This window comes from Rhinopithecus roxellana, chromosome 2 (genome assembly GCF_007565055.1).
Source record: "Rhinopithecus roxellana isolate Shanxi Qingling chromosome 2, ASM756505v1, whole genome shotgun sequence".
Classification (NCBI taxonomy): domain Eukaryota; kingdom Metazoa; phylum Chordata; class Mammalia; order Primates; family Cercopithecidae; genus Rhinopithecus; species Rhinopithecus roxellana.
This window is the reverse complement of record NC_044550.1, coordinates 76,261,569-76,288,267: the sequence shown is the minus strand read 5'-3', so window position 1 is coordinate 76,288,267 and position 26,699 is coordinate 76,261,569. Positions and strand designations below refer to the sequence as shown.

The 26,699-nt window shown below is 37.5% G+C and overlaps 1 protein-coding gene across 2 annotated transcripts in view; it reads right to left on the bottom strand.

Annotated features, from left to right (window-relative positions):
• The window catches only part of NAA15 (N(alpha)-acetyltransferase 15, NatA auxiliary subunit), a 91,487-nt gene that overhangs the window by 18,961 nt on the left and 45,827 nt on the right, over positions 1–26,699 (bottom strand). For both annotated transcript variants that reach the window (XM_010353481.2, XM_010353482.2), the window contains exons 7-15: positions 22,238–22,357; positions 20,521–20,616; positions 20,196–20,302; positions 17,878–17,950; positions 14,662–14,831; positions 12,317–12,469; positions 11,654–11,782; positions 9,984–10,197; positions 1,475–1,668 (exon numbers count right to left, since the gene is read on the bottom strand). In XM_010353481.2, coding sequence (XP_010351783.1) covers positions 1,475–1,668; positions 9,984–10,197; positions 11,654–11,782; positions 12,317–12,469; positions 14,662–14,831; positions 17,878–17,950; positions 20,196–20,302; positions 20,521–20,616; positions 22,238–22,357 — 1,256 coding nt within the window. The remainder of the gene's footprint in view (positions 1–1,474; positions 1,669–9,983; positions 10,198–11,653; positions 11,783–12,316; positions 12,470–14,661; positions 14,832–17,877; positions 17,951–20,195; positions 20,303–20,520; positions 20,617–22,237; positions 22,358–26,699) is intronic.

Genomic DNA, 26,699 nt, shown 5'->3' with positions numbered 1-26,699 from the left:
ATGAAAACATGAAGAGGTATAATGAAAAATGTCATTAAGGAAAGTCATGGGATAAAGGGAAAAGCAAGTAGACCAAAGTGATGACGGCAGCAGGCAGGCAGTGAAGGTGGTATAAGTAGTAGTAATAAAGAAAGTAGGGGCATAAAGATGGAAGGTCTAAAGTTTAAGTCCTATGCCCTGAATGACTGAAATTCTCCGAGGTCTGAAAGGTCCATTTTCTTTGCTTTCTTGCTTCCCTGTGTAGTCGTCCAATAAATTCCCAAGAATAAAAAGGTATTGTGTTTGTTCCTAGCAGGTATACAATTATTTGTAAAAAGATGTCAATAAATCCTTGTAGAATCCAACTGGATTTTTCTATATTTCGTGTGTGTGTGTGCGCGCTCTATTTTTCTTTTTTTTTTTTTTTTTAAAGAACAGTCTTGCTATGTCTCCCAGGCTGGAGTGCAATGGATATTCACAGGCATGATCATAGCTCACAGCGTTACTGCAGCCTCAAACTCCTAGATTCAAGTGATCCTCCCACCTCAGCCTCCAACACAGTTGGAACTATAGGCACATGGCTATATTTCACATAGCAATATTACTATGTCTATGTGATATTACTGTCCACCTGCTCTGGTGAACAGAATTCTAAACATATTCTCCAACTCTATTTGTTTGGCATTATAATTTTCCTTGGTGGCATTATAATTTATAATTTGTTTGGCATTATAATTTTCCTTACTGGTGAGGCTAAAATTAAAAGTCTGGGGTGATTGCTTACTATATTGCTTTAACATAACAAATTATGCAATTATTTTCACACAAAGCAGGAAGATGTCTAGGGTCAGAAGAAAGGACAAAGGAATGTTATTAATCAAAATGGTTCATGTGACAATGAATACCTTGGTTTCAGCTTAATGGTTAAAACCAGCAGGTCACGTTTTGGCCTGGGGAAAATATTTATGGCCTTAGGTTAGAAAAGAAATAATGTAAACTGACAACACAGGTAAGTGGGAGATACACATATAGTCCTCAGTTTTTAACAAACTCAATTTAGCCTAGACATAAAAACTTGCACGTTACCACTGTAACAGACACTAGATGCTTTACATATATATTTTTCTCCAGTCCTAAATAAGGATTTTCTTAGTTCCATTTTATAGATGAAAAAACCATCAGAGAGGTTAGACAAAGTGTCCAAAGGGCACACAGTGAAAATATAAGAGCTAACATCTGGACCCAGATCAGAATGACTCAAAAGCCAAAATTTTTTCCGCCATACTATACTACATGACTTTGGAACAGGATCATTATCTCAAGTTTTAAACGTGAAACACGATAAGAAACAAAATATTAAAGAAAGAATACTAAAAAATAAAATAATTTTTGACTCTAAAATCTGTAATCACATTGATCAAATAAAGCAGTATGAAAGTGACAACAGCTGGTCATAAAATGTCACTCAACTGTGCTAAACACTATTATTAAGTACCTTGGCCAATTTCTCTGGAATAAGTTCTTCTTTTGGACCTCCAATTTCCTCATCATCATCATCCTTCTTCTTTTTCTGATTTCTTTGCTGCTTTTCTTTTTCTGCATTTTTTTTCTCTTCTTCTATCTGGGCTTTCTTTTGAGCTCTTCTTTGTTTATTACGTAACTTCTTTAGCTCTTTGTCAGACATGTTTGCTGCAGGCAATAAGTTAATAAAATTAACAAGCATGTTAATCAGATTAGTAATTTTAAGTATTATTTGATATTACCAAACTCCCATTAAAAAATATTGCATGAGGCTGGGCATGGCGTCTCATGCCTGTAATCCCAGCACTTTGGGAGGCCGGGGTGGGCAGATGACCTGAGGTCAGGAGTTCAAGACCAGCCTGGTCAACATGGTGAAACCCCGTCTCTACTACAAATACAAAAATTAGTGGGGTGTGGTGTGCGCCTGTAATCGCTGCTACTCAGGGGGCTGAAGTAGCATAATTGCTTGAACCCAGGAGGCAGAGGCTGCAGTGAACCAAGATCACACCACTGCACTCCAGCCTGGGAAACAAGAGTGAAACTCTGTCTCAAAAAACAAATTAAAAAAAATGTTGCATGGTATGGACGTAAATGTCCCTATATGTACATAGACCTTTTATTTATTTATTTTTGAGACAGAGTCTCACTCTGTCACCCAGGCTGGAGTGCAGTAGCACAATATCGGCTTACTGCAACCTCTGCCTCCCAGGTTCAAGCAATTCTCCTGCCTGAGCCTCCCGAGTAGATGGGATTAACAGGCACACGTGACCATGCCCGGCTAATTTTTGTATTTTTAGTAGAGACGGGGTTTCACCATGTTGGTCAGGCTGGTCTCAAACTCCTGACCCACTGATCCACCTGCCTCGGCCTCCCAAAGTGCTGGGATTACAGGCACGAGCCACCACGCCCAGCAGTAGGTAGCCTTTTAATGGTTCAACATCAGACAGGAAACAATGGAACCACTTCAGAAAACTGTCTTGAAACCACATGGGATATGCATGTAAACAAATGATCACAGCAAAACATACAAGTTAAACAGCAATATCAAAGTATTTGCAATCTATGAATATAACAAGCTGTTGCATATCTCTATGGCTTCAGAGGACTATGCTCTCTTATTATGCCTTCTCTAACCTGGCCAAACAATTATTCATTCTCTCTGTGCTGCCACTACGGCTAATATATTTTGCTTGTCACAATAGTTTGTTTATACAGTTGTCTCTCTTTTAAGCTATGAGCTCTCTGGTAAAGGAGATCCTGTGTCATTTGTAACCTTTTTATTTTCATGGCCTAGCAGCATGCTGAAACATACAAACAACACTCAAATATTTGTTAACAGAATAAATGAATAAACTCTACAGTAAATTAAAAATTTAATATTGAAAATTAACAATATCCCTAGAAGTATAAACTATCGAATGTCTCAAAAGACTGGAAATCACTGACAAATATGCTACAATATAGTGAAAAATTTATATTATTTTGATTTCAAGGAACAAACTTGAAAGCTACAGGCTCATCTAGTATTTATTTGGATAATATCTGTTAATATTGAGAAATGAAAAAAGTCGTTCCAAAATACACTACCACTGGGGTGATTTCAAAATATGCCCTCAAGTTCTTCCTTTAAAAAGGCAGACCCTATTTCCCCTTCCCTTAAACATGGGCTACATTTAGTGACTCATGTGTGAGGAATAACATGTACTATCCACCAAGGTATATAACATTAATATTACGACATAAATGGTCTATAGGTTCCTCCTTGCTTTCTCTTGGATCATTCAGAGGACGCCAGCTCCTATATTATGAGGAAACTCAATCAATCTTATGGAAAGACCAATGTGTGGCCAAGAACTGATGCCTCTGGCCATGAGAGTAAGCCATCATGGAAGGAGATCCTCCAAGCCAAGTCGATCCTTCAGATGCTCCAGCTGGCAACTTTCTTTTTTAAAATACAAATAGAGACAGGGTCTCACTATGTTGACAAAGCTGGTCTCGAACTCCTAGACTCAAGCAACCCACCCGCCTCAGCTTCCCAAAGCATTAGGACTACAGGCATGAACCACCGTGCCCAGCCAACATCTTGACTTCAACAGCCTGAGAGACCCAGAGTCTTCAGAAACATACAGCTAAGTGACTTCTGGATTCCTGACACACAGTAACAGATAATAAATGGTTGCTATTTAAAGGTGCTATGTTTTTGAGTAATTTGTTTTGCAGCAATAGACAAACAATATAAATTTTGGTACCTGGACCACTGGACTTGAAGATGGACGCAGTAACTCCTGTGTGCCTCCTAATAATGTCTAAAAACGAGATACTGCTGTAACAAAAACCTAAAATGTGGGAGTAACTTTGGAGTGAGGGAGTTGCAAAAGGTGGACACTTTGAGCAGGGCTTTAGTGGAAGTTGGAAGAGCCTTGGACTATTCCTAGAAGTCTAGACTTGGAGGAGGCTACAGGTGAGTCCTTAAAATGAAGTGAAGGATATGTTATAGCCACAGAGTAGCAGAAAGTTTAGCAACAGTGTTATAAAATGTGTCAAATGAACTCAGTGAGCTAACTAACTAACTGAAGGGATTTTCAGGCAAAGTGCCCAGGAAAAATGGAAGAGGAAAAAGAAACTAAAGAAAAGAGACAGGGGCTTGATGGTTTTGAAAACTCTGAGTCTCTCCAGAAATGGCTTGCTGGGCAAAGATCAAACCCAGGGAATTTTCAGGAAAATATGTCAAGAGGAAAGGCAAATGGCTTGGCATTACAATCTTTTGTTACTCAGAATATGGTGGTGCCTCACTAGTTAGTCTGAAGAAAGGCTCTCTAAAAATTTTAAGAGTATGACTCACAGATTCTCTCAAACAATAAAACTTCTAAGAAACTTAAGGGTGTTCTCCCCTCCATAGAGGCTCAAGGTACACGTGGATTCCAGTAAGACTCATGAAAGATTCATGATGTTTATTCTATGGGCAGAAATAGTAAATCTGGATGGAAAAGAACGACAGCACAAAGTGAAAAGAGGTCTTTAGACTCACAACATTTTACTGGCCGGAAGAATACTGAAAAACTACTCAGTTGCAAACAAATGTTAATTTCAAAAAGAAAAAAAGGATAATTCAGAAAGTGGAAGCAGGAACTCAGAGGGCAGGGCCAAGAGCCACGGAAAATTATTCCAGTCTTGGGTCCTCATCAAAGAACTATTAAGCCATGCCCCACTGGACTTGAAGATGGACGCAGTAACTCCTGTGTGCCTCCTAATAATGTCTACAGTGGTTGTCCTATGCCTGTCTCATTTTATATTGGGTGTGTAGTTGATAAATAACTTGTAATTTTAGTTCACAGGATTTCATATTAAAAGAACTATAATTGAAAAGCCACACTTAAGGTTAAAAATAAAAAATAAAACACTTATACTCAAGGAGCTGCTTCAGTACCTGTACCTGATTTACATGACAAGATTCTGAACTTTAAGCTAATGTTACAATGGGATAGACTTCTGAAAGCCTTGAAAAGGCTAACTATATTTTGCATATAAGAATAATGTAAGCTGGGCGTGGTGGCTCATGCCTGTAACCCCAGCACTTTGGGAGGCCAAGGCAGGAGGATCACTTGAGCTCAGGAGTTTAAGAACAGCCTGGGCAACATAGCAAGACCCCACCTCCACAAAGAATTTTTAAATTAGTTGGGTGTAGTGGCATGTGCCTGTAGTCCTACCTACGTGGTAGGCTGAGGTGGGGGGACTGGCTGAACCCAGGAGTTTGAGGCTGCAATGAGCTATGACTGAGTCTCTGCACTCTAGCCTGGAAGACAGAGTGAGACCCTGTCTTAAAATTTAAAACAAACAAACAAAAAACCCAAAACGATAACGTAACCAAAATGCAGACAACGACAGTTAAAATTATGTCTACAAATTCTTCCATTCTACTCCCCTCAAATAGGTTGTGCTTGGTGACTCTCTTCTGACCAATTAGAATATGAAGGAAGTAATGGCGTGATATCAGGTGAACAGAACATTAAAAAGGTGTTGTAGCTTCTGCCTTTCTCTGTCATCATTAGCTACCATGTCTTCGGAAACTAGAAACTCTACAGAGAGACTAAGAACTAAGGTCTCATGCCAACAGCCAGGTTGAGTAAGTCATCTAGGAAATGGATCCCTTCAGTCCTAGCCAAGCCTTCCAGTGATGGCAGGCCCATCCAAAATCTCAACTACAACTTCATGAGAGACCCTGAGTCAGTGACTTAGACACTTCTGAATTCCTGACCCAAAAAAAGGGTTATTTTAAGCTGCTAAATTTAGGGATTAATTTATGATGCAGCAATAGATAACATATAGCCAACGAAAACAAATGCATTATTTATCTTTTTCCTAGCAAAGAATCCTGTAATACTAAAAACAAAAAGCAAAAAACAAAAAAAATTCTGATAGAGACCAAAAAATTACATTCTGGAAACACAAAACTATAAATGGATGGCAACATAAGCACTGATCTTTTTAACGACTGGTAAAATAATTGCTACCAATTGTAGCCTTGCTACATGATAGATACAATGCATACCTTGAATTTTTTCTTTCTTTCTTTCTTTGAGACAGGATCTCACTCTGTCACCCAGGCTGGAGTGTAGTGGCGAACATGGTTCACTGCAGCTCTGACTTCCAGGGCTCAAATGATCCTTCCACTCCTGCCTCCTAAGCAGCTAGAACTGCAGGTGCTCACCACCATGCCTGTTTTGTTTGTTTGTTTGTTTGGCTGGTTGGTTGGTTGGGTTTTTTTTTGTATTTACAGAGACAGAGTTTCACCATGTTGCCCAGGCTGGTCTCGGACTCCTGGACTCAAATGATCCACCTGCCTTGGCCTCCAAAAGTGCTAGGATTACAGGTGTGTGCCACTGCACCCAGCCCATACCCCATACATTGTATTTCATTTGATGTCCTCAACAACCTCATGAATTAGAGTATAATATTATTTTACATATGAGAAAACTGAGGTTTCAGAGGAAAATAACTCAGTCATGGTAAAAGGCAGAGCAAGGATGTAAATCTACTTCACTTGGACTCCGAAGTCTAGGCTTCTTCTATGCTATACTAAACTCCAGATGATTAAAAAGCCAAATGTAGGTCGGCATGGTGGCTCACACCTGTAATCCCAGCACTTTGGGAGGCCGAGGTGGGCGAATCACCGGAGGTCAGGAGTTTGAGACCAGCCCGACCAACATGGAGAAACCCCATCTCTACTAAAAATACAAAAATTAGCCGGGAGTGGTGGCACATGACCGTAATCTCAGCTACTCAGGAGGCTGAGGCAGGAGAATTGCTTGAAACCAGGAGGCGGAGGTTGCAGTGAGCCAAGACTGTACTGCACTCCAGCCTGGGTGAAAAGAGTGAAACTCCATCTCAAAAATAATAAATATTAAACTTTATCATGAAGCATTAGAAGTACTACCTCTAAAGAAAAAAAGGCAGCAAGTACACTTTTGTTCCTACTACTCACCACTGTTTTAGCAACTCCAACCAGACCAGAAGACATAAGGGGGAAAGGTATAAACACTGAAAGAAATAAAACTACTGCCATTTACAGATTAACATAATGGCCTACTTTTGAACATAATGGCCTATTTTTGAAAATAGAAAATTTTCAAAAATCAACTGAAAAATGAATCAACCTAATATCAGAAACCTTCTGGAAGACAAGCTAATTCTACCATGTATGCATAAGCAAAAATCTGCATGTAAAAACACGAAAATTCTAAAGACAGTGTTAGATTGAGAAAAATGGATCATAACAACAGAAACCTATCTGTGTACTGATGTCAATACCATGTAGTTTTAATTATATCTTTAATATATGTTAGACCAAGAAACCATGCCTATGACCTACTAAATTATTTTTCCAGAATTTATCATGATAAAGATAGCATTTGAAATCAGTGGGGAATACAAAAACCTATTCAATAAATATTACTGAGGAGTTAGCAGTCTATTTTGGGGAAGAAGGGAGGTGGAAAGCCACCCTCCACCTTACAAAGTATATAAAAATTAACTCCAAATGTTTAAAGAGCCAAATCTAAAAATTGCAAAGCAGAAGTATTAGAAGAAAAACACAGAAGATATTCATAAATATATTTTAAATTTTTAAGTAGAAAACGCCTTTCTAAGCAAGACCTAGAAGCCACAAAAAAAGACTAAGTGTTAAAAATTAAAAATTGTATCTAATGAAAGGTACTATTCTTAAAGGATAAAACCTAAGTGAAAAAAAGAAAATATATAATCCACTCCATTAAAAATCTAGAAATTGGCCATAGTGGCTTATGCCTGTAATCCCAACAATTTGGGAGGCCAAAGCAGGAGAATCACTTGAGCCAAGGGGTTCAAGACAAGCCTCAGCAACACGGCAAGACCATGTCTCTACAAAAATAAATTAGCTGGGTACAGTGGCATGTACCTGTAGTCCCAGCTACTCAGAAGGCTGAGGTGGGAGGATTGCTTGAGCCCAGGATCTCAAGGCTCCAGTGAGCTATGATCACATTAGTGGACTCCAGACTGGGCAATAGTATGAGATCCTGTCTCAAACAAAACAAAACAAAATATATAAATTGTAAACTAGATATTTTGCCCAACATACAAAAATGTAAAGGAACAGTAATTTTCAGAGCTGGCAATAATGTAAAATAAAAAAAAAAAATCTCAATATCCATGTTGGTGGTAATAAAAACTGATGAACCCTTTATCTCAAATTCTCATACTTTTCAATCCATCAATTTCCACTTTTAATAATCCATGCTAAATAAATATGCACATAATTATGTAGAAGGACATTTACTATAGTACTATAATGGTGAAAAAATTCACATAGATTCCTACATAGTCATTAAAATGTTAACAGTGAAAATAATTATGATTTGTAGACATGGAGCAATACTATTAAATGGGGTAAAAAGTCCAAATTGCAGAACACTGAGTATGATATAAACCCAATTGTGGACTAGAGAAAAATAAACAAGAAACCCTGCAAAGAACCATCCTGAAATGCATATGTATATGTACACACAGAGCTCTGGAAACTGTAGTTCTGCATAAAGGGGACTGGTCCTTTCACAGGGATAATTGCTGGAATGAATAATGGGTGGGAGAAAAGTGAAAGGGGATCTTCATATTTGCTAAGTATATTTCTGTATTAATAGTCTCAGCTTTGAAAAGTTAATTGTGTATTATTTGTATAATTTGAAGAAGAGAAGGAAGGAGGCAGAAGAATAAAAAGAAAGAAAAACAAAAGAAGCCAGAGGGTCATAGCTCTCAACTTCAACTGTAAATTGTCCAGCAGATTCTTCTTACTGACGTTTTCTTTTAAGTTGAAGCAACACCAACAGGTAGAAAGAGATTCAAGTGATATCTGTACAAAGGCCTCAGTATGTGACCTTAGAAATTTCTGAACTGTCCGTAGGCAACAAGAAGTAAAAATTAATGACAAATTAGCAAAATAATTCAAAAGCTCTTTAGCAGGAGGAAGGATGCAGAAATTAGCCAATCATATCCTCAAAAAAGGAATAAGCTCAGAAGAAAAAAAAAATCTAGCACAGTTTTTATACAACATTTTTGCCATGAGTAAGTCACAAAATTTATATTTTTCTACATATGAGATCACTCATTCTCAGGTTCTTCCCCAAATAACTGTCTAAGGAAGACTTCTCCCTAGTCATTCTGATACCCTGCTATAAAAATCGTACATTAAAAATGGGTCAAATGATAAGTCACTGTGCAATTTTCCTAGCTTTATCCCAAGCTGGTTTTTAATGTTCAAGCAATATTCATTTTTAGTAAGTTAATTATAAATTACTATTAAAAAAGGAATAGGCCGGGAACAGTGGCTCATGCCTGTAATCCCAGCACTTTAAGAGGCCAATCCCAGCACTCTGGGAGGCCGAGGTGGGCGGATCACTTGAGGTCAGGAGCTCAAGACCAGCCTGGACAACATGGTGAAACCCTGTCTCCACTAAAAACACAAACTTAGCCAGGCGTGGTGGTGGGCACCTGTAATCCCAGCTACTCGGGAGGCTGAGGCAGGAGAATCGTTTGAATGCGCGAGGTTGCAGTGAGCCGAGATCATGCACTGCACTCCAGCATGGGAAACAGAGCGAGACTCCATCTCAAAAAAATAACTAGTAATACTAATAGCCAACACTAATGTAGAATTATAATACTAATTATACAATTAGCAATCTAGTACCTGTAAAATAGTTAGCAATTTATAATTTTGGGTAAACCAGATATTAAATGTAAAACTCATGATACGCAAACTTCTTAAATGCTAATGAATAACTGCAAATTAAATTCTTGTTTAACTTTGGAAGCATAAAAGTAAACACTTTTCTTTTGTTGCTTAGAGAACCTTGTATAGTATCTTCCCACGGGGTGCTCAAGAAAAATATGTATTACTGAAAAACATAAATACACATAGACACACCAGAGCACAAGAAGAACTCTGAATATTATACCTGTATCAGCTTCGTGTTCTTTATTCTCATCTGTAAGGGGGTTGTCATGAAGCTTCAAATAGATTTCTATAGCAATTCTTGCTGCCTTGAAGTAAAATGGATGCTGTCGAAGTACATCTTCTAGTTTTAATAAGTCCACATATGATCTAAGGGTAATCTTCCTCATACAGTATGTATGAAAGTCAAACTGGTCATCAGTGATTTCTATAAAATGCTAACAAAATTATCTTTTTATTATTATACCGAAGTACAGCAATGGCTAAGAAAACTATAAAATCAAAGGCTTGGAATACTTGTTACTTTGGCATGAAAAAACTAGTAAAATTAAAAAAAACAACAACAAAAACCATTACAAGTATTCAACAGGAATATTTTGCATTTCAAATAAGCAAATACAGTTAGCCATTGTCTAGCACAGGATATGGCATATTGAAGGCACTGAATCATTTGTTGAAAAAGGAAGCTTTAAAACTATATTTATTCATTATCCCTTCCTTAATTATACTTAAAGCTGTTGTGACAACATCAAACATAATTTATTAACATACATAGTAGTGCAAGAAAGTAGATTCACATGTTAAACATTGAGTTTTTATATTCAGAATAATTTGCAAAGGATTATAATATGTATTTGGTAATTTTTTTTGAGGATACAAATCTGAATCCTATGCAATGTGATGCTGGTATGTGGAAAAAAATCAATTAGCAAGTAAGTCAAGCAATCAGGAACTTGATGCATTTCAACTAAGCTTTGGTATTCTATACTTGATAATATTACAAATGTGAAATTAGTTATATAAACTATGTTTATCTTTGTAAAACACAAAAAAGAAAAACCAACCACTAGTCATGGAAATGAGTCAAAAGTGAAGAGGATTAAGAAAACAATTTTATCAAAAAGCATGAAATTACATATGCTATAGAAGAAATACTGTGAAAAGTCTTCAACATTTATATCTTACCAAGGGTATACGGCATCATCAATAAACTCTACAATAAACAGGGTCCTAGGAGCAATTTAATCAGCTGTGGCTGGGCGCGGTGGCTCAAGCCTGTAATCCCAGCACTTTGGGAGGCCGAGACGGGCGGATCACGAGGTCAGGAAATCGAGACCATCCTGGCTAACACGGTGAAACCTCGTCTCTACTAAAAAATACAAAAAACTAGCCGGGCGAGGTGGCGGGGGCGCCTGTAGTCCCAGCTGCTCGGGAGGCTGTGGCAGGAGAATGGCGTAAACCCGGGGGGCGGAGCTTGCAGTGAGCTGAGATCTGGCCACTGCACTCCAGCCTGGGCGACAGAGCGAGACTCCGTCTCAAAAAAAAAAAAAAAAAAAAATCAGCTGTGTATGTAGTACTAAAGCGGCAGCAGCAATTTGAAAGGTTCAAAAATCAATAAAAACATAGCCAAGATACAAAATTTCCATCAAATTCTTTTAAAAAGCTTTTTTCTTTAAAAAAAAAAAAAAAAAAAAGAATTCTTACAGAAAGATAATAGAGACCCTGGCTGAAAAGTAGTCTATATTTCCATTATGAAAACTGAAAAAAGTGAATACTGATTTTAAAAAGCACCTACTATGAATTATAAAGAGGTAGAAGAGAAAAAAACTATGAAATTTGTCCAAAACCATCAACAGAATAAAACGAGAAAACGTTTATGTAGAAGGTACTTACTCTCTCAATCTCATGACATTTCTTAAGTGCTTCACCAAATTTATTCATTGCTTTATAAGCCTGGGCACATTCTGTTTGGAACCACATGCACTGCATTTCATTCAAATTCTCTACCGCTGATGTTCCTTCCTATACAAAAATCAAATATTTTCAAGATCATTTTTTATCAAAGACATCATTCTACCACAGAATTTTAAAAAACAAAGATGTTCAGCTGATTTGGACTCTCAAAAAAAAATTTTAAAACATTCTTAAAGAATAGTTAACATGGGAAAGCAACTAATAAGCACTAAAAATAATTTGTAGTTTCATGAGTAATTAAACAAAAAGTCTACATAACTGAGGGTAGGGATTAGTACAAGAAAAAGAACACCACCACATAGCAGGTATTCAATAAATATTAGTTCCCTTGACCCCTAAAAAATTCATCTGAACATACATCAATATAAACCAGTTTAAAAGTCCACTGTACAGCCGTCTAAAAGGAAAATCCTCTGTACCAATGTCAACTCCAGTGTCTTCTGATACAGCGATTGAATTAAAATCCTGGCTATTTTGGTGTCGAAAATATTAAAGAAAAACTTTGAAAAATAAGCATGGTACACAAGTATGAACTGGCTCGTGTCTTCTTTATTCATAATTAAGAACACTAGCTATACAAACCCTTGTAAACTTTGAGCACATTTCTTCAGCTTCTTTAATTAGGTTCGCTTTTAGCATGTATTTTGCACATTTGGAGTTGATAAATCTGTCTGCTGTGTCTAAGGCCTGGGCCTCATCCATCCACCTTGCAGCTTCTTTAATATTTCCAGCGTGCTTACAAGGTACAAAAGCAAAATAAACCAGTTAGTATGCTAAGTTTACTGTGCAGGTAATTCATTATCTGCTGATAATTTAAAAACAAATGAAAGTAAAGGCATTTTTGTGACTCTCAGATGTTAATCAATATAAAATAATGCATTCTTCTATAATATAAGTTCTGATTCCTTTTTCCAGCCTTCTAGAATTTAAGCTGACAGTTAAGACTTATTTTAATAGTTTTGTCTACTGCTAATATCGCCATTGCCTAAAACTGCCTGGCACATAGTAAAAATACTCAAAAATAATTGTTAAAGAATAAATAAGGCTGGCAGCTGTAGCTTGCTCCTATAATCCCAGCACTTTGGGAGGTCGAGGCGGGTGGATCACCTGAGATAAGGAATTCGAGTCCAGCCTGGCCAACATGGTAAAACCCCATCTCTACTAAAAATACAAAAGTAAACCAAGGGTGGTGGCGCATGCCTATAATCCCAGCTACTTGGAAGGCTGAGGCAGGAGAATCACTTAAACCCAGGGGGTGCAGTTTGCAGTGAGCCGAGATTGTGCCACTGCACTCTAGCCTGGGGGACAGTGAGACTCCATCTCAGTAAAAAAGAATAAATAATAATAGAAATCTTTTTGTTGTTGTTGTTGAGATGGGAGTCTCACTCTGTCACCCAGACTGGAGTGCAGTGGTGCAATCTTGGCTCACTGCAACCTCTGTCTCCGGATTCAAGCAATTCTCCTGCCTCGGCCTACCAAATAGCTGGGATTACAGGCATGTGCCACCATGCCCAGCTAATTTTTGTATTTTTAGTAGAGACGCAGTTTCACCATATTTGGCCAAGCTAGTCTTGAACTCCTGACCTTGTGATCCACCCACTTTGGCATCCAAAAGTGCTGGGATTACAGGCCTGAGCCATAGCTCCCAGCCAATAATACAAATCTTTAAGTCAAAACATAATTAAATGTGAAAGTCATAAAAGGCATGGCCAAATCTCTACGCTAAAGGGACCATGGAAACATTACTGATTAGGACCATTAGTAGACATTCCCCAATGTTTCTCATTCTAAGTTACCTAACTAGTCCATCTGGCAAAGCCTCAAAACTAATGAGCCATAATCTAGTTTTAAAAAGTGCTTCTTGGCACATGTATACCTATGTAACAAACCTGCATGTTGTGCACATGTACCCTAGAACTTAAAGTATAATTTTAAAAAAATCTAAAAATAAAAAAATTAGTAATAATAAACGAATAAATAAATAAAAAATAAAAAGTTCTTCTTTAGCCAGATGCGGGGGCTCATGCCTATAATCTCAGCACTTTGGGAGGCCAAAACAGGTGGATCACTTTAGGCCAGGAGTTCAACACCAGCCTAGCCAACATGGCAAAACTCCGTCTCTACAAATAACACAAAAATTAGCTGGGCATGGTGGTGCATGCCTATAATCCCAGCTACCACTCCGGAGGCTGAGGCATGAGAATCACTTCAACCTGGGAGGCAGACATTGCAGGGAGCTGAGATTGCGCTACTGCACTCCAGCCTGGGTGACACAGCAAGACTCTCTCTCTCAAAAAAAAAAAAAAAAAAACTTCTAAGTATTATTTAATTTCATTATTTTCTTGCTAAATAAATTACTGGTTTATTGTCAGTCCCTCAAGAGCTTTCATTACTAAATTTTATTTTCAATAAGACAGAGAAAAGCCAACATTACTTTAAGATGGTGCTAAAATAGATGACTAAAAATTCTCAAGCAAGGCCCAGGAGTTGAGAAGTCAAAAGAGATAACTTATAGAATTCACAATAGAATCTTTACAGTTTCACCTCATTAACATTGCCAGATACTGATGTTACCATACTCAAATGTTAATAGAAATACACATTTCACAGCAAACAAAATTTCTTTTGGATTACCTATACACTCTTACTCTCCAAATCCAAGAGAATTACCAGATACATGTGAATACATATACATTAATGTATGTACGTAAGTATGCGTGTACATACGGATATAGATAAATGACCAAATTAGCACGACCATGACAAGTCTCAAAGTAATTGGACTGAGAAACGTACTAAACTTGTTATTTCATGTTTTTTGAGTTATCAAATGTCACTTTTCCTACATTTAGAATGTATAAAATATAGAGAAAAAATTCATGACAAGTCCCATTACCTCATAAGAAAACAGAACAAAAGATTTTTACCTTATAGATTTTAGCTTTCACGAGAAACAGTTCTATTAATGTAGGTGTACTTTCAATAGCAGTATTTATGTACTCCAGAGCAATAGACGGCTGACCAATTTTGTCATAATGTTGTGCCAAGTAGTACTGGACCCAAAGTAATGTGGTTGGTGGTTCCTCCTTTCCATCATCTTAGGAGAAGAGGGAGAGAGGGAGAAGAAACCAAGGTGAGGCATTACATATATTAAGAGCACCCCCCAAAATGGTCCCTATGTTTATTAATAAGGGAGGTACTATGAAAGGAGTTTATTTATGTATCTAGCTATAAAACTCCCCCTAAGTTTATAAGATCTTTGGAAAGGTCTGTATTTTCTTTTCTGTATCCTTACAACCCCTAGCACAATTCCTTGCATATAACAACTTCAGGGAACAAACATGGGAGATAAATAAGGTCTAACTACCTAGAAAGAAAACTGAAACAGGTAGAGGGGAGACAAGCTGTACTAGAACTACGAGAGCATACTGATCAGGATGTTATTTACAAAGGGGGAAAAATTAAAAATGTTCTCCATTCATATGAGGTTAAAAAAAAAAAAAAAAAGCCCTGGCTGCTTAATTGAGTTTCTAGCTAATGCACCAAACTGTATATAAATATACTTGTAATGTGGTTATTTTGAATTTGGTGATTATATTCTTAATATATTTTAATATGCTAAATACGCAAAGATGCATAATTTAAGTCAAATAAAAACTATACCCCAAAAATGGGATGACAAGCAAAAAAATTTTTATATTTTAGTTCATGATTTAATTTTAATATACTCACAAGAAAATGTGTAAGTTAAATATACAAACCACACATTAAAAAATTCTTTTTAAGTACAAATTGCTAAAATCTGAGAACAGATACGTGTTTTCAAAGAAAGCAATAGATTGCTTTTTTTTTTTTATTTTTCCTAGTGAAAGCAGGATGGCTCAGTGGACAAATAATAGGAGTGGAACTCACCAACTCCTCATCTGATAGATCTGCAACAAAAGTGCTGCATATTCTTGGGCATGTCATTGAACCTCTTCCACATTTGTAAAATATGTAGGAAAATGCTGATAATCAAAGGAACATTATGATGATTAACCAATGAAATCATAGAAAAAAGTACTATTAAATTAATCTGAGACCCAGAAACAATGACCAACCCAATAGCAATATGCACCCAGGGTCCCATTCTGGGCTTTCCCACTACAGGAACCAGAACTCCTAGGAAAAACAATTGATTCCAGATCTGCAGTGGCAGCGATAAACTGGAATATCTTGTCTTATTAACACCCAAGAAGTTATCAACTACTACTATGGTATGTAAAGAATAGGACCATTTGAGATTTGTAATGTGGTTATTTAGAATTTGGTAATTATATTCTTAACATATTTTAATATCATGCTGAATATGCAACATTCAAATATGCTTAAATCCATGAATTCATAATACTTTTAAAAAATGTATTTGCTGTCTTTGAAGGATGCTATTGAACCAACAATTCATATTTTGAAAACTGGTAAAGAAATTTTAAAAAGCAGAGAGTGGGGAGAAAAAACCCATTTATCATGCTTTTCCTATGCAAACTGAAACATTGTGTAAACAGATAATAGAGGAAGAAAATTTTCTCTTTTACAATAATAAAAAATTATAGAGTATCACCAGTTGGTAATTCTTAACAGCTGCTAACATATAAAACAAACACTGTATGCCTACTAATACGAGGAATGGAATTTATTTTATTTTATTTTTTAAAATTTTAATTAGCCACTGTGCTACTGGCTGTCATACTAGCAACAATCTTCTACATCGAACTACCAGTTTATAGGAAATTCAGAGGGCAAGGAATAATGTGTTAAGCAACACATGGGGTACAATCAGCAAACTCTAGACTGGGAAAACTGAAAAAAAAATTTCTTCAACAAATAAATTGCAGGAAAATGGATAGGACAGAAACCTACAGATAAAAAGAGTTTAAGAGACACATCAACCAAATTCAAAGTACACATCTTATCTGGATCTTCATTCAAACAAACTTCAAAAACAGAAAGGCAAAAAAAAATGACATTTATAACATAACTGGAAATGTGAACATGGACTGAATAGTTATGATTAAGAAAGTATTAATTTTTGTCAGGCACAGTGGCTCATGCCTATAATCGCAGCACTTTGGGAGGCCAAAGCAGGTGGATCACTTGAGGTCAGGAGTTCGAGACCAGCCTGGCCTGGCCAATACGGTGAGACCCCGTCTCTACCAAAAATACAAAAGTTAGCCGGGTGTGGTGGCAGGCACCTGTCCCAACTACTCGGGAGGCTGAGGCAGAAGAATCACTTGCACCTGGGAGGCGGAGGTTGCAGTGAACTGAGATCGTGCCACTGTACAACAGAGCAAGACTCCATTTCAAAAAAAAAAAAAAAATTATTGATTTTCAGGTATGAGAATGGTATTAGGTTACGTTTTAGGTTAAGTCCTTCTCTTTAGACATACTGAAATATCCATAGATAAAATGATGTGATGTTTGGAATCTGCTTCAGAATAATGTGAGAGTCGAGAAAAGTAGGAGAGGCTATAAATAAATTCAATTATGAATTAAAAATTATTGAAGCTGAGTGCTGGGTAAAGAGAGGATCATTATACTGTTGCATTTGGTTTTGTAGATGTTTTTAAATTTTTATATAACATTCTTTTCAATAAACTAATGTGAGGTGGGACACAGTGGCCCATGCCTATAATCTCAACACTTTAAGAGGCCAATGCAAGAAGATCACTTGAGCCCAGGAGTTTGAGACCAGCCTGGGCAACAAAGTGAGACCCTATGTCTACAAAGAATTTAAAACTTAGCCTGGCATGATGGTGCATGCCTGTGGTCCCAGCTACACAGAGGGCAGAGGCAGGAGGATCGCCTGAGCCCAGGAGGTCGAGGCTGCAGTGAGCTGTGTTCACACCACCGCACTCCAACCTGGGGAACAGAGCAAGATCGCGTCTCAAAAAAAACCCAAAACACAAAAAACAAAGATAATGTAATTCTCTTCTAACCAAATATCATCACACAATGTGCAAATTAATGGATGTCCCTCTTAAAGGGAAAAAAATTTAATGCACTATGCTTCCTGCCTAAGTAATAATACTGACCTTCTGATTAAGAATTTCACAATGTATTAAAATTTTTAAGATGTTTTTAAAACATAAAACTTGAGGACTTACCATTGGGGTTAAATAACCGGCAGCTTTTTAGAGAAGTTTCATAACCTACTACTAACTCTTCTATGATTGCCACCTAGAGTACAAACACACAAACACACTTTAATAGAAAAAATACACAGTTACTATTCTTATGCAAAATGTGTTATTTTCTACTAAAACACTAAATAAACACTCCAACACACACACCCTCCTTTATTAAATATCTTAACCTCTAGATATAAATTTTAAAATACATCATACTTTTGTACAGGTGTGCATTAAGATGTAATTTTATAAAAGCTTATTGGTTACTCCTTTTCAGCTGAACCAGAAATCAGAAAAAGAGTTGGACAAAGACAGGCAATATTGTGGATGATCTATATCTTGATTCTTACACCCACAATAAACATTTGCACTTAAAAATCAAATGCTCTGTGAAAAGAGAAATTGTCTAAGTAGATGACAGTAATCAACTTTCAGTTTCACAATCCAAGGTAAAACATTAGCAAAACTCAAAAAATACTTTGAGAGTCTGTGAGGTCCAGGAGAATGAGTGGCCATCCACAGTTAAGTTGAATGACCTCAACTTAACTGACTCAACAGACTAATAACACCTCTCCCCAAAACCTCAGTAAATTGTGAGGACTACTCACAATTGCAGCTAGGTTATTCTGGTGCACTCATGTTCCCTACCACAAGTTGAGCTACATGCCTACTAAAACTGTTTTGTTTTCTCAAACCTCCTTGCATCAGCTGCATTTATTATCCTAATGGCAGAATTCAGTATTCTGTAAACTTAAGATATGAGAATGAAAACGACTGTTCCCTAAGTTGAATACCAAGGAAAGACTAAAAAGATAAGTTAGGTATTTTTAACCAGTTTAGATCTAAATAAAAATATCTTAAGTAGAAGAAAATCATAAAAATATAGGATTCTATACATAAGACCACTTCATAAGCATCAAAGTCTGACTCTTTCAAAACTGGAAACAAAAGATCCTACTTGGCCACGCATAGTGGCTCACATCTGTAATCCCAACACTTTGGGAGGCCGAGATGGGTGGATCGCCTGAGGTCAGGAGTTCAGCCTGGCCAACATGGTCAAACCCCATCTCTACTAAAAATACAAAAATTAGCCTGGTATGGTGGCATGTGCCTGTAATCCCAGCTACTCGGGAGGTTGAGGCAGGATAATTGCCTGAACCCGGGAGGCGGAGGTTGCAGTGAGCCGAGATCACGCCATTGCACTCCAGCCTGGGCTACAAGAGCAAAACTCCATCTCAAAAAAAAAAAAAAAAAAAAAAAAAAAAAAAAGATATTTTATGGATGTGATTTATGCAAGAAAAAAAAAGTGAAAGAGCAATAAAAAAGGCCCATACATTGAGTCTCCAACAAAAGACTGGCAAATAAATGCACATTATGTAATTCTGGTTAAAGTGTTTCTTATGTCTCATTTGTTCCATCTTTGACTCTTCAATGTAACTGATTTTTTAGAATCCAACCAATATGTATTGATGACACTGTACTTATAAGCAAAATAGTCTAAATTAAGATTAAAATACCCTTGGCCGGGCACGGTGGCTCACGCTCGAAATCCCAGCACTTTGGGAGGCCGAGGTGGGCGGATCATTTGAGGTCAGGAGCTGGCCAACATGGTGAAACCCTGTCTCCATTAAAAATACAAAAATTAGCCAGGCATGGTAGTACACGCCTGTGATCCCAGCTAGTTGGGAGGCTGAGGCACAAGAATTGCTTGAATCCAGGAGGCAGAGGTTGCAGTGGGCTGAGGTCACGCCACTGCACTCCAGATTGGGTGACAGAGCAAGACTCAGTCTCTAAACAGAAAAAAGTTAAAATAACCTCTAAATAAGCATTCTGAATATTATTAACATGTAGCTGAAAGAGTAAGCTGACTTATTAGAACATCAAAAAAACTCTTCTGAACAGAACTTTTTGTCTATCAAATTTAAGATGGAGAAAGATGACTAAGCTAAAACTTAAAAAAAAACAAAACAAAACTCTGGCTTCTGACTATGAACAGGATTAAAGAAAATGGTGAAGAAATCATTACCTTATCAACTTTTCATAACCTACAGTGACTCATTAAAAGTTTATAGCAGAAAGGAAACAAAACAAATAAGGAGTAAGTCACTGGGCTAAAGAAAAAAAGAGGATGAAATGAAAAAAAGAAGAATCAGAAGCATTTAAATTGCAAAGTGGGAAGACTGACACGAGATTCACAAAACATGTACTACTATGCACAGATAATCAAGAATCAGTAATTCCAAATACCGAGCAAAGAAATGGTAGCCAAAAGAAAATATCATATTACACTTTACCTTTTCTTTATCTTTGTATAATGATCTTAAAGTATTGAAGACTGGTGGGCAACCCTTGCTGAAATTCATCCTTAGGAACTTATCCAAACATTCTTTAAACTTCTCACCTTGGAAGAGAAAAATCCTTTTGGCTTATATTTATCAAATAATTACTTACGTTTACCAAAGTATTTACTTACATTTACCAACTTACATTTAGTAGAGTCGTTAGACAACTCTAACAATGTATAGCTTAAACTTAATATGCATACTCATACTTAAAACCAAGAAAAGAAACTTTAAATCATAAAAGCATTTTTATTCCTTTGAAATTATTCTCACTTACCAGATAAAAAGTTTAATGGCAGCCTTCTTGGCACCAATCCCCTGGGATATTTAGTCCAGGCCTCCTCGTAAATTTTCAGCCGTTCTAACATATTAGCTGCAGACAAAGAAAAATTCTTTGTTATATGTAATTATAAACTGCATTTTTTTTTTTTTTGGAAAATTACGAACTTCTCAAAATATATTAAAATTCTAATATTTAAAAGAAAATTGGAATTATTCGTAACCTTACACCTACTATTTCAACAATTTAGACTATTTCTTTTCAATTTTTTTTTATCTTAAGTACATAATTATCTTTATCCTGTTCTGCTTTAGGTAGGCTTTTAAAACCTGAGAACTTCCTTAGTTCTGAAAAAGCCTCGGTTATGATGTCTCCCTATTTTGCTGCTTCTCCTACCATTCTCCTTAGCTTTTCCCCTCTAACTCCTCTCCTCTGATTTTGGTCGTGGTTTCTCTTCCATTCTATTAAAATTTTTATTTCAGTAAGTAGGTTTTTCATTTCAGATTCCTAATTGGTACTACTCCTAACTATTCATGTTTCATGGCAGCAATTACCTCTATCTTAGATTCCTCCATCATCTCTACTCTTCCTTTTGCAGACAGTGATTACCATTCCTTGCTGGTGTTCCTAAAACAATCTGAGAATCTTTGTTACAAAGTAATCTGCAACAAGAGGTTTCTCTTGTATATTTCAATGGCTCACAACCAGCCTTGAAGGAAACAAATCAGATCACCTCTGCTGAGGATCCTGCCTATTTGTTTCTGGGCCTGTTCCCAAAAGTGGATCCCATTTATGGGACAGAGTGACTGGGGGAGCACAGAGAGTCTGAATCCAAGTTTGATGACAGAAATTTAACCCCTCTTCCCACAAAGGAACAGTGATGCTCATTCAGCCTGGCTACATTTACGTGACCCTGGCAAGTCACTTTGATGCAGCCACAGCTTACCACAGAGCTTATTCTTGCTTTTAAGAATATATCTCCATTTCTGTCCGTGGAAATTTTCTTTTATTTAAGAGAGAGAGTCTCACACCATGTTGCCCATGCTGAGCTCAAACTCCTGGGCTCAAGCAATCCTCCCTCCTCGGCCTCCCAAAGTGCTGTGATCATTAAGTGTGAGCCCCTACACTTGGCCTCCTTTCATGTTTTTGATGCTACTATGCATTTGTGAATTTTTTTCTAAAGTTGCTACTAAATTATTTTCTCAACCATTCTATAAATCTGTAGAAGAGAGGTTTCAGAACATGCTCAATCTGTCATATGAAATAGAAGTTTGCAAGTGTACTTTTGTATTCAGACTTTTTTTTTTTTTTGAGACACAGTCTCGCTCTGTTGCCCAGGCTGGAATGCAGTGGCACTATGTTGGCTCACTGCAACCTCCGCCTCCTGGGTTCAAGCAGTTCTCGTGCCTCAGCCTCCCAAGTAGCTGAGACTACAGGCACATGTCACCACGCCAGACTAATTTTTTGTATTTTAGTAGAGATGGGGTTTCACCATATTGTCCAGGCTGGTATCGAACTCCTGAGCTCAGGCAATCCATCCACCTCGGCCTCCCAAAGTGCTGGGATTACAGGCAGGAGCCACTGCGCCTGGCCTGTATTCAGATTTTGAACCGATTCTTAACCACTATTATTCTAGTTGTACTTTTCAATGAGTAAATAAAATATATATTAACAAAAGAAACAATAAAACTTAGTAAGTTTTAAACAATACTACCTGGCTTAAGTGCTTTTTCCAAGCCTTTGTAATAGGCCCAGTTTTCAGGATTTCTCTCTTGCAATCCTCTGTAAACATCTGCAGCATCTTCCAAACGACACAGTTGCAACAGAAGTTCCCCTGATTAAAAATAGAAAAAAAATTAAATATCTGAGAAAACCTTCTAATTATAATTTTAACTTTTCCTCACATGTTCTCTTAAAATCTTATTATAAATCAATGCTGCTAAGTAGATGGACCCGGTATCCTCCTGAGTTCCCAGTTCCCTTAAGATCATTTACCAAGTTATTTTATCGTCTCCTTCCTTTATTGAAGTTCACATTATTTAGAAATGCCATCCTCTTCACATCCTCAATTTATTCAGAAAATCTGTCCAACACCAGGCCAGTTTCTCACATTCACTGAACACACTGTCACCAAGCCATCTTCTACTGCTCAATTATTCCTGATATCATATGGAACAACTTCAGCATCCAAATTAATGACTCAATCCAATATCCTAACTTTATGATCCCTTAATCAGCTACAAAACAATTTTGCCGTAGCAGCCCTTAATCTGGTCACATTCAAAACCACCTAGACTTTACCTTTTAATGTCTTCCAAGAAGCAAATAAGCACCCTATTTTAAGCTTAACTGCATTTCTTTCTTTTTGTCTCACTAATCCTACCATTCAACTTCAGAGAAAAAACTATCAGCCTAACAGCAACTTGCCGACTTACTGTTTGCCTTCCCTGGGCTGCATGACCCATCACATCCCTGAATGATATTAGCAGCCCCAATTATCAAAAATCAATCTTAAAACTTAGGCTCTTTTGTTTACTAATTTTAAAGCCCAGATCATCCCAACTGTTTACTTGCTCCACACGTTCTCATGGAAGGAAACAAACCAGATGAACAGAGACAGTGTTTTCACTATTATATATGAGCTCCAAAGCCATATAAGCTTCAAATATTCAGGATTCCTTTTCTCTATCCTTAATGTGCTTCCTTTCATCCAAGGTATTATTTTTAAGCCACTATTTCACCCTTGCATCCTTCACTCTCTGTTGCATCTTTCGCTCTCATTTGATAATAAAAATGAACACTTACTGAGTACTTACCATGTGCCCATGACTTTTTTTTCTTTGTGACACAGTCTCGCTCTGTCACCCTAGCTGGAGTGCAGTGGTGCGATCGATCATGGCTCACTGCAGCCTTGGCCTCCTAAAGCGATCCTACCACCTCAGCCTCCCTAGTAGCTGGAACTACAGGAATGTACCACCATGGCTGGCTAATTTTTGTATGTTTTGTAGAGATGGTTTTTCGCCATGTTGTCCAGGCTGGTCTTGAGCTCCTAGACTCAAGTGATCCACCCACCTTGGCCTCCCAAAGTGCTGGGATTATAGTTGTGAGTCACCATGCCCGGCCACCAGCGACTTTTAAATGTTTCACGTGCATTAACTAATTCAATTCTCAGAACTCTGTGAGATAGATTACTATTACTTTCATCACTTTAAAACTGAGAGGACTTAAGTAAACTTCCTAAGAGTCTTGCAGATAGTGATGGAGTTAGGATTTGAATCCAAGCAATTTATCTGAAAGAGCAGATATTCATTCATTCTTTCTTTTTGAAGACAGGATCTCATTCTGTCACCCAGACTGGAGTGCAGTGGTGCAATCCTGGCTCACTGCAGCCTCAACCACTTGGGCATAAGCAATCCTTCCACCTACCGCAGCCTCCTGAATAGCTGGGACTACAGATGTATGCCAACACATCCAGCTAATTTTTTATTTTTATTTTTTGTAGAGATGAGGCTTCCTTATGTTGCCCAGGCTGGTCTCGAACTCCTGGGCTCAAGTGATCCTCTGGTCTCAGTCTCCCAAAGTGCTGGGATTACAGACATGAGCCACCACGCCTTACAAGCCCATATGCTTAGTATCTGTACCAGTGGTTCTTAACCAGGGGCAGTTTTACCAACATTTAGCAATGTCTGAAGACATTTTGTTTGTCTCAGTAAGGGTGTTGAGTACTACTGGCATCTAACGGGTATAACCTAGGAGCGCTACTAAACATCCTACAATGCACAGAAGAGATCTTCACCCTCAACAACTCAGGCCCAAAATGTCAACAGTGCCAAGGTTAACAAAGCCTGCACTATACTAACCAAAAGTCAACTTCATCAAAAACACTAAAAATAACCTGCAGCTGAGTACGATGGCTTGCCCCTGCAGTAGGAGGCTGGGGATGGGGTTTGGGGGGAGGACCATTTGAGCCTTGTTCAAGTCCAGCCTGGGCAACACAGTGAGACCTCACCTCTAAAATAAAAAATAAAAATAACCTGCACCTTTACTCCCCTCTACACTACACCCATCCTCTTTTCCTTCCCTCTGTCTTCTACCTTTTCTGAGCAGGAGGAACTGGTGGTGTAAAAATAAACAATAAAAAATTTTGCCTTGGCTGGGCGTGGTGGCTCACACCTGTAATCCCAGCACTTTGGGAGGCTGAGGTGGGCAGATCATCTGAGGTTAGAAGTTCAAGACCAGCCTGACCAATATGGAGAAACCCTGTCTCTACTGAAAATACAAAATTAGCCAGGCATGGGGGCGCATGCCTATAATCCCAGTGACTTGGGAGGCTGAGGCATGAGAATCGCTTGAACCCGGGAGGCGGAGGTTGAGATGAGCCGAGATAGTGCCATTGCACTCCAGCCTGGGAAACAAGAGTGAAAGTCCATCTCAAAAAAAACAAATTTTTTTTTTTGCCTAACTGTGCCCATTCATCCACTCTAAGAAGTTCCTGAGTCATCTTGACCATCTTATCTTCTCCCCAACTATCCCTACCAACAACACTACCTTGAATTTCTAAAGATTGCTAGAATTTCCAAAGACTGATTCTACCCTCACTTCCCTTCTATTCTCTTTATATACCCTGTCCTATTACCTAACTCAAAGTAGGTATTCAATACATATTTTGTGGAATGAGCTGATAGCCTTATTTCTCATGTCATATAGAAAATGGAAGCAATTAGAAGGAACTCCAAAATACCCATTACATCTACACATTTACTTGCCTGCCACTTATACTCCACCACCACTTGTTGATGTGGATGAACTATTCATGTTCTTACCTAAGATTAATCCTTCACATGACATCAATCTACCACATGACATCCTCTCTACCGTATCAAATATTCTATCTCTATTGGATCACTCCCCAGTCAGCACAAATACACACTATAAAAAAAACAAAAACAAACAAACAAAAACTTCTTTTGAGCCTGCATCCCATTTCATCTACCAGCACCCCCATTTGTTTCCTTTACAGCAAAACTCCTCAACTGAGTCACGTATGCTTCCTATCTTCAGTTCCTCTACTCTCAATCTCTTTTAAATAGACTTGATGTTTGGGCTTTTACCATCCTTCTTCTAGAGGCTCAGAAAGTGCTTTTGTTAAGGTCACCAATGACTTCTAAATCGCTAAAAATCCACTGGTCAGTTGTGAGTCCTTTATCTAATTTGACCTATCTGCCATTCTTCCTCATTAATACAATTATCAAAGGGATCAAATGAAACAATCTGTCATTTATTTCCATAAAGAAACTTGAGGCCCAAGCCTTGACCCTGGTCACAGAGCTACTTAGTGGCCAATGAGGCAAGTTTTTTCCAGACTTGTAATCTTTCCAGTAAGTCAGAAATTTCCTTCCTTTATGATTAACAGACTACTAAAGAATGACTACTTCAAATGAAAGAAGGTTGTCTTGGATCTGCAGTTCATAAGAGAGCTTCCTACAGAAGCCTTAGACTTCCAGTTGTTCTTGTCGGTAGCAATATCCTCCGACGAAAGTTCATCTGGCAAACAATGGCTATACCTATTATGCACATGGATGTATATTAAACTTTTCCAGTGTTCAACCTCAAGGTGAACCAAGGGAATTTGAAACCAGCAAACTTCAGTTCCCTAGACTAGCAAGGACAAAGCAGCATTTCAGAAGGTAATTTTTTTAAAAACTCACTTATCCTTTCATTACTTGTTATTCTTCTTTCATTTTCTATAATCACACCCTCAACTTCTAAAACTGTTAAGACTCGTTTTTCTCAGCCCTCTGCTGAGTGGAATCTACCCCTTCTATCACAATCTACACATTATGAACCCAAATCTCTGCTCTCCCTTTCTTCCAGAATTCATATTCTTTCTATGTCATCAAAGACATTCAGATTAACCATAAAGACTCTCAGAAATATCCTATATGTATTTTAGTAAAGACTGATTCATCAATATATATTATTAGCAATAAATCTGGCACACACTACATACACTGTAATTAACAAACTGTTTCTAAGAAATGTAATCCTCTGTCTTATAAAACTAATTGTCTCTTGTGTTTTGATTAAATTCCATAATATTTTTAATACAAAGATATTTTAAAGAATGTTATGAGTCATTTCATTCAACTATTTTTTATGGTTCACAATCAACTTTC